The sequence below is a fragment of the Hippocampus zosterae genome, chromosome 9 (assembly GCF_025434085.1).
Source record: "Hippocampus zosterae strain Florida chromosome 9, ASM2543408v3, whole genome shotgun sequence".
Taxonomy (NCBI): domain Eukaryota; kingdom Metazoa; phylum Chordata; class Actinopteri; order Syngnathiformes; family Syngnathidae; genus Hippocampus; species Hippocampus zosterae.
Genome location: NC_067459.1, coordinates 23388166 through 23396408, shown reverse-complemented (window position 1 = coordinate 23396408; position 8243 = coordinate 23388166). Strand labels below are relative to the sequence as shown.

The 8243-nt window shown below is 43.0% G+C and overlaps 1 protein-coding gene across 3 annotated transcripts; it reads left to right on the top strand.

Annotated features, from left to right (window-relative positions):
• The first annotated feature begins 233 nt into the window (after positions 1 to 233).
• Positions 234 to 7563, top strand: dnase1l4.1 (deoxyribonuclease 1 like 4, tandem duplicate 1). Of its 3 annotated transcripts, none has more exons than XM_052076434.1 (9): positions 234 to 387; positions 3644 to 3735; positions 4295 to 4383; positions 4465 to 4551; positions 4622 to 4734; positions 4798 to 4910; positions 5381 to 5538; positions 5796 to 5892; positions 6064 to 6567. In XM_052076434.1, the coding sequence occupies exons 2-9, from the start codon at positions 3655 to 3657 to the stop codon at positions 6172 to 6174; spliced, it is 849 nt and encodes a 282-aa protein (XP_051932394.1). In that variant the 5' UTR covers positions 234 to 387; positions 3644 to 3654; the 3' UTR covers positions 6175 to 6567. The 3 variants fall into 3 exon arrangements, with proteins under 3 accessions (XP_051932394.1, XP_051932393.1, XP_051932395.1); XM_052076433.1 differs by having other exon boundaries at positions 234 to 391; positions 3602 to 3735; positions 6064 to 6566; XM_052076435.1 differs by lacking the exon at positions 234 to 387 and adding an exon at positions 6810 to 7563 and having other exon boundaries at positions 3647 to 3735; positions 6064 to 6139.
• The last annotated feature ends 680 nt before the right edge of the window (positions 7564 to 8243 follow it).

Here is an 8243-nt window from a genome sequence, read left to right as displayed (position 1 = left end):
CATGGTTTAAAGTTGACATTTACTGGAGAAAAAATGTCTTTACGTGTACGCGCGTGTGTGCGCAATGAGACACAGACAAAACATCTTGGCGGGTTTTTGTCTACCACTTCCTGTGGGCGTGGCACTGTTGTCACATGCAACTTGTCTGTCACCCCCGCCCCCCCCCCCCCACCCACCCACACACACACGCGCGCGCGCGCGCATTCTCTCAACTACGTAGTTCCACCCACTGGTCTACTTCCGACCAATGACCCTTTGTCAAGTGTGTGTCGCTTGGCACCGGTGATCTTGTTGAAGCGTCTCCTCACTGACTCCCAGGCGAAGGTGGCGGCGCGCAGATCGTCAAGTGGACGCTCATCCTCTTCCACTACTTTTTCTCCACTTCCTGTAGGTGAGCAACTACTTCCTGTTCGTACATGCTCACCAACATCTGATAGGCTTCAAATATTTCATCGATGCTCCGAGTCAGGAAAAAGAACACCACTGTTGTTTCAAAGACAAAGCTTTGTGAGTTCTGGTCTGGCTGAGTCTTACTTGTGACAGAAATCTCCCGTATCGCATTTTTATCTTTGTAGAAGCTTCGAATGACTGGACAGTTAGCAACAGGTGACTTTTTAGGGTTAACTGGAAAAATGTTCTGGAAATCAGTGGCATATCCTACATGTGACAGCAGTCTACCGTGTTTTTAAATGTAATTTGTAGACGGTAGTCCACACGTGACACTTGATTGTCACTTGTCATCCTAATTGAAAATTTAATTCTGGCCAGCTGTGACCTAAATGCACCAACAATCTCCTGTGTTACTCAACCAGTGTGCCGTGGAACATTAGCGCGCTGCGAGAGAACATCAAGCGTGCCAAAATTTGATCAAATCACTTATTCGGATGAAAAAATAGTTTATCCCCCCGCCCCCCCCCCCAAAAATGTTTTTCTTCATTCCATCTATATATATATATTGATTAAATGTTCTTCCACCAGATGGCAGAAGGTACAAAATTAACTTTTGCGTCCACGTTTTTGGAAATCGCTTTGCTAGGTGGTTGCACCGTAAGATCTTTTTTTTTTAATGTGAAATATGTGACTTAGTTCAATAAAGGTTGAGGAAACATTGATGTAGAGGCAACAAATGCGTAATGAAAATAAGCTCCATGTAACTTCGGTGGAAAAAAAAAAGCTGTGTCCTATACATGACAACAATCTGCTGTATCATTCACCTGCAACAGTTCGAAAGGGTTGTGGTGATTAATAAGCAACAGGTGATGCCTTAAGGTCAGTTAAATAGTAGAACGATTTCTGGCAAGTAGAGGCCGTGCCTTACAGGAGACAACTTTGATGTTCTTCATATTGCAGCTTATTAGAGGCTTTCAAATGTTTGACATGGACAATCAGGAACAGGTGACTTTTTGACGGTCAATCTAATTGAAGACTTTTTGGCAAGTAAAGGCTTATGTCATACATGTGACAACAATCTCCCATTCCGTAAATTAAAAAAAATGTCTTGGTTTCGTTTCTGCATTTGTTGTGAAGGATTTTGTTTTGGAGAGGAGGGGGGTGGCGGGGTAAGTGGTCCTGAACTGTACCGTTGATTAAAACCGTTGAGATAAAAAACGCAGAACTTGTCTGGGCAGATTTGTATGCGTGGGTGTACAGTAAAACACACTGAATTGCATGTTTTGTTCAGATTGTGGTTTTGTCTGAGAAAATTGTAATTTATCCTTAAAATAGATTTTACAAAAAAAAAAGCTATTACGAAAAACACAACTTTTTTTCCTCTGAAAAATAAACCTAATCGTTTTTTTTCCTTAAATATTCTCAAATCTACTGCTATCTTTCTTACACCTTTTTAAAAATAAAATTAATATTCAGTCTTTATTCTCGACAATCTGCAAATGAGCCGACTTTTCAAGGCAAAAAGGAGTGACCACCCAGCAATTGAATCGATTGTTGCTGAGGTTTTGATTTGGAGTAGTTCTGTTGTATTCTAAGAATGTGGAACTTCATGATTACGGATACAAGTCAGGTGTTAACAATGTTGCCTATTTTCCTTTTTTTTTTTAAACCCTATCTTCCTTCCCTTTTGGACAACCTCGGCATTACAATCCATATTTTCGTCGATAACACTTTCACAACAGCCGCAGCTCTTTTCATCACATTTAACATCACAATAATGACAAGGTGACGTTGAAAGGCCTCCGACAGCGTTAAATTACCCGTAATTTGGAAATTCGTCTAATGACCAAATAATATTCTTAAAGTGGTAAAGTCAGAGTATTGAGAAAAAAATACAATTAAGAAAAGAGCTGATATACGTTGGAGAAAATGGGTTCGGTTTTCCAACAAAAGGAATGAGCTTCTGGTAATGGGATGGGAACCGCCAATTGCCATCAATCAACAAATGCGAAACATTTTTGACTCGATGCCATCACGAGCGTCGGCGTGTGGATTTGAAGTGTGCGCTCCTTCCCTCCGGCGCTGTTTTTAGCGTGCTTTGGACCCAAACAAAAGCTTAGACAACCTCTTAAAGGGGAAGTCAACCCCAAAGTGTTCTTCTCAATAAGGTTGTGCCTTCACGAATATGAACGCGGCATCCTGATTCATATTAGGCAGCAAATTTCAACCGTTTTTGTCCATCTGAGGGGGCGGCCATTTTGCTGTGGACTGAAAATGACGTCATTGTTTCTTCGGGCTCAGGTAACGACCAATCACGGCTGGCCTGTTTGTTTCGAAGCTGATCTTTGATTGGTCTTGGACGCTGTGTCAGAATGGCGCATTGCACACGTTCTTGAGAAGAAAATGTCGTCGCCGACTTCCCCTTTCAACACGAGACACTTTACGCGAATGAAGGATATATGTCAACAGCTGCAGCAGCGCGTTTGTTTCAAAGTTGTTGGACAAGTTTGGGATGTTTGTTCAACACACACCCGTGCCTTCATTTTACCCGATGGATGCTCTCATCTTGGGGAAGGAAATTCTTATTTCCTTTGCTAGCTGTACATTAGAGGGTGACGCCGAAGTGGATTTTCACCCCTGTTCCAATCTGCTCCCGCTCTCAGATTTTTTATTTTTTATTTTTTTGCGTACATTTAAACCCATTGTTGATGTTCCGATTGGGGAGAATGTTACAATGGCTTCAAACTAATAACAAATGTACTTTATAGAGATAAAACATCTGTCTCACTTTTGATGAACACTTGGCGCTTACGGTATGACTAAAAGTTCATGTCAGTCACACTGTTGAAACTTGGGAGATTGAAGAATTTTCCCCATCGGTGTAAAATGTTAAGAATCGCCGCTGTCGAATTGTGAAACCCTCGATGGATGTTCCTGCTCTCTAACAGCTGCTTCACATCTGGGTTGCATGAAAGCCCTTCCATTGACTCGGGTCTGCTCCACAGATCATAAAAAGCGCAGCTGCACTTGAAAATGGGACTCCATAAAGGACACACACACGTGCACACACACACGCGCGCGAGGTGGTGTAACAAAAGACCGCTGGATTTCCTTTCCAAAGTGTTGTCAGCTTTCAGCCGCAGCATTGCATAGTTGGATGTAAAGTTTTCTGTAAATACGGTGGTGTGTGACATGCCTCTTGCGTGTTCAGACAGGTCCATCTCCTTCTTCGGCTCTTCGGCTGTTTTTTAAGCAGCAGCCACCATGAAAATAGCGTCTTTCAACATCCAGAAGTTTGGACGAAGCAAAGTGTCCGACCCGGAGGTCCTACAGATCCTGGTGCAGGTAACACACATTTATTTTTTAAACATCTAAAGTAAGGATAAGCGGTACAGAAGAATATAAAAGGACCGTTGGTTATTTGAAAAATAAATATTGGATTTTTCGATCAAATTATATTTTTAAAAACGACATCTGATTATTTGAACAAAAGCAATGACGCAAAGTTAAGTTCTAAATTAAATAATTCCTGAAAAGATTTGAAAAAAAATGTTTTTAAGAATATAAAGCAAAAAAATACCTCTGTATTTGAAATAAAACTAAATCTAAATATTCTAAAGAAAATCTAAATAATAATTCAATAAAATCACATTTTTATTGAATTAAAATGTGAAAATATTCACTTAATTATTTGATGAATAAAAATAACTAACAATTCACATTATTTTTAAGCTGAAAAAAACAGCAGATTATTCCATTACATTACATTGTTGTATTTTTTTTAAAGAAAATATTTGAAAATTAAACAAAATATCTGTGGGGCATTTGTACATTTGTCACTGAAATTTACAATAAAATCCAACATTTTATTTGACGACGATATCTTTTATCAATTAACCCCAAGATTATCCGTCGCTATGACATCATCGTGATCCTGGAGGTGGTGGACATCAGCGGCACGTCGGTCCAAACCCTCCTGGATGCGCTCAACACGTACGTCCACTGTCCTAATTGAACAAAGGACCAAAATAAATGCATCCAAATAAATATAAATGTGTGCGCACGTGCATGTAGGTCCAACGTGCCTCATCACTACACTCTGAAGATCAGCACTCGGCTGGGACGATCCCACTACAAGGAGCAGTTTATGTTCCTCTACAGGTGACGGCGACGACGTCATCTGAAAGACACAATGGACTCGATGACAAATTTCTTTTCTGGCACGCGTAAGGGACGACTTGGTGGACCTGGTGGGCTCGTATCAATTTGACGACCAGGTGACGGATAGCGGCGACGTCTTCGCCAGGGACCCTTACATCCTGAGATTCCGATGTCACCAAACAGGTGCGGGAAGTCGGCTTCGCACGACGCGTGCGCGTCTAGTGTTCACGTGTGTTTTCGTGGCAGTGTTGAAGGACTTGGTGATGATCCCCGTCCACACCAAACCGGAGGACTCGGAGACGGAGCTGGACGAGCTCTTTGACGTCTTTGAGCATGTCAAGATGAAGTGGCAAACTGATGTGAGGATCGTTTCGGTGTTTGCGAATTCAGCTCGTGAAGCCGGTTGGACTGAGTAGCGTGCAAATTTGGTCGACGCGTCTAAGCATATCTGTCTTGAATAAACCCTCCATAAAAAAAAAACAAAAAAAATCTCAAGAAGCCATGCTCGAAAAGACACAGGAAGTCGTCCGTTTGGGCTCGAGAATCATTGCGGCCCTTTCGAGTGTCTTTCCAAAGTGTCTAATGTCCTTAAAGCCATTTTCACTGAACAAAGTAATTTTTAATTGGCATGCCGATCATGAGTAGACCCACAAAAAAGTGTCAAGAAGCTACGCCTGAAAAGTCACAAAGGCATTTCCAAGGGTACATCAATGTCCGGCTTGTCGATATTTTTGTCCCTTTCTTATTTAATTTGAAGCATGTACGCTAGATTGATGACCCCCCAGCAGTTGTCAACATTTCCTCCTAACTACATCCCCCCCCACAATAGAACGTGATGATCTTGGGCGACTTCAACGCTGACGGCGCGTACGTCTCCCAGCGCGAGATGCAGCGCATCCGCATCCGCAGCGATAAAAACTTTCACTGGCTGATTGGAGATGACGTCGACACCACGGCCAGCATGGGAAACACCAATACATATGACAGGTGGGATGTCGAGGTTGAACGTCAGAAACTCCTACGCGCAAGTCTCAAACGTGAACCTTCAGGTCACTCGGACCACAACCGAGTCAAGCTAAGTCTTTCATGACTTATGCCAAGCAGTCCTAAAACTGATGACTCGAGCCTTTCTCAAATTCCAGTCATGGTGACTCGAGTAACGCAACTCTGGAAGGATCAAAGTAGACAACTGCTAACAAACGGTAGCAGCTAAAAACCTTTTTCAACGGACTGGCCCGTTCCAGGATCGTGGTCTACGGAGATGACATGCTCCACGCCGTGGTGCCAAATTCCGCCAAACCCTTCAACTTCCAGAAAGTATTCGGCCTCACCAATGAGCAGGTGCGTGATGAAGCAGCATTTAGCTCGTCACCCAAGATTTCCTTTGCAATGATTCCTCCCCTTTCTCTCTAACAAATGTATTCAAAACTCTCGGTGTGTTTTCCCATCACAACTGAGATTGAGATGTCAGACGGCCAAAATCGACGCAAACAACTTGTGTTTGTTTTGCAGGCGCTTCAGGTGAGCGACCATTATCCAGTGGAAGTTGAGCTGAGGTCTCTTACCACGCCACGACAAGAAAATGAAGGCAAGTGCTGTCTTTTTTTTTGTCATAACACGTGAACATCAGCACAGTGAGCAAGTTGTTAGGTGGTTGCCTGACTGTTTTAAGGTTCAGGGTTTTTTTTATATCAGCTAACGCTTTCCTGCGTGGAGTTGGCATGTTCTCCTGTTGAAATGTGCATCATCCGAGGTGTTAGAGATGCTCGGAATTTTCAAGAACTGTTATTAGATTGGGCGGCCCGGTAGTCCAGTGGTTAGCACGTCGGCTTCACAGTGCAGAGGTGCCGGGTTCGATTCCAGCTCCGGCCTCCCTGTGTGGAGTTTGCATGTTCTCCCCGGGCCTGCGTGGGTTTTCTCCGGGTGCTCCGGTTTCCTCCCACATTCCAAAAATATGCATGGCAGGCTGATTGAACACGCTAAATTGTCCCTAGGTGTGAGTGTGAGTGCGAATGGTTGTTCGTCTATGTGTGCCCTGCGATTGGCTGGCAACCGATTCAGGGTGTCCCCCGCCTACTGCCCGGAGACGGCTGGGATGGGCTCCAGCACCCCCCGCGACACTAGTGAGGATCAAGCGGTACAGAAGATGAATGAATGAATGAATGTTATTAGACTGTGTTGGAGTGACAAAGATAATGGTTTGTGTATAGACCCTTGTGGAACTCCACGACCCCTCAATTTAATAAACTCTACCTCAGCAGGTCCAGTGAATTTGGACAGTGAACTGCTGGAGTTGCAACGAGGAAACCTGCAATTGGAGCGTGAGAAACTCAAGCTGGAGATCCAGATCTTGCAGATGAAACTGGCCAAGATGAGGCAAGGGGATGAAGAACAACAACTGCTGCATTACCTGCCACGCCAGCAGCCAACCTCGCGCTGCAAAATGCTATGAGATCACAACACCTTGTTCGATGTTTCGGGCTGAGGCTAACAGACTCGTTTACGAGTCAAATGTGGAAGTTCGCAAGGTGATGGTGACAATCGTACATTTCGATGCCATTCTGCTGAACAATGAGACCTCTGAGTCAGTTACAGCTAAGTACAATCACTTCCACCAGTTGAGTAATTAAACAAGGCATAAACACTTTTACCTCAGATAAATCCACTTTATGGAGACATTTCATGACCGATTGTTTTTTTTTTTCTGCAAGTTTTTAATATTTTTATATTACTACTATAATGGTACGAATATAGACCCTTGCGTAATTCCGCACTGCCTTTTAAAGCATGAGATTTTTTTTTTTTTGCCAGCTCAATTACTATGTCCATCCTACTGTATCAAAACATCATGCAGCTGTTCAATATTTATGCATTTATTACATATACACGGTAGTGTAGATCTATTTTTGGGACGTTGGGATCTCTGTGCAAAATGGAATACATATTCAATCTGTAGATGATCCATGAAATATTTTGGGGATGAGTATGAAAAAAATATAGATTTGAAAAACATTCTTTGAAGCTGTGCTTTGTGTGTGTGTGGCAGGGGGGCAGTGAAGATATCCTGCATATCACACAATGTACCGTACACCTTTTTGGTGATATTATGCACCCTCTAGGTCAGGCATGTCCAAAGTCCGGCCCGCGGGCCAAATCCGGCCCGCGGTCGAATTTCATCCGGCCCTCGGCCACCGTCATAAAATCAGTGCCGTCTGGCCCGCAGGTTGGGCGCAATGGAACAACGTGTTGCATTGACTGAGGTCTCGTAGACTGGTGAGTGATGTTTCATAGAGTACTGCTTCCCTCTAGTGGCTAAATGAGTAATAGCATTCACTAAATGAGTAATAGCATTTAGACACTAGAGGGCATCACTCACGAGTTAACAAGACATCACTCCGTGTTTATATTGACTGATATATCATATTTCAAATTCCTGTTTCAAATGAACCAAAAGAAATTAAGATTGTTGAAATTCAAATAAAAATGGAAATGTGAAACAGACTGGCTTACTAAAATTTGTTGAACAATATTGTTGTTCAATGTAAAGAATGTCAGCCAAGGTCGGCCCCCCGACATTTTACCACATAAAATCTGGCCCCCTTGGCAAAAAGTTTGGACACCCCTGCTCTAGGTACTTAGTAATCACAGCCCATGAGGTCAAGTCAAGTACAACTTTATTGTCAAATGTGCTC

Coding starts and splice junctions, on each gene's coding strand:
- dnase1l4.1 (XM_052076435.1), top strand. CDS start 3,655: ATGAAAATAGCGTCTTTCAACATCCAGAAGTTTGGACGAAGCAAAGTG. Junction 4,384..4,464: donor CTCCTGGATGCGCTCAACAC/GTACGTCCACTG, acceptor ACGTGCATGTAG/GTCCAACGTGCCTCATCACT. Junction 6,140..6,809: donor GCCACGACAAGAAAATGAAG/GCAAGTGCTGTC, acceptor ACTCTACCTCAG/CAGGTCCAGTGAATTTGGAC.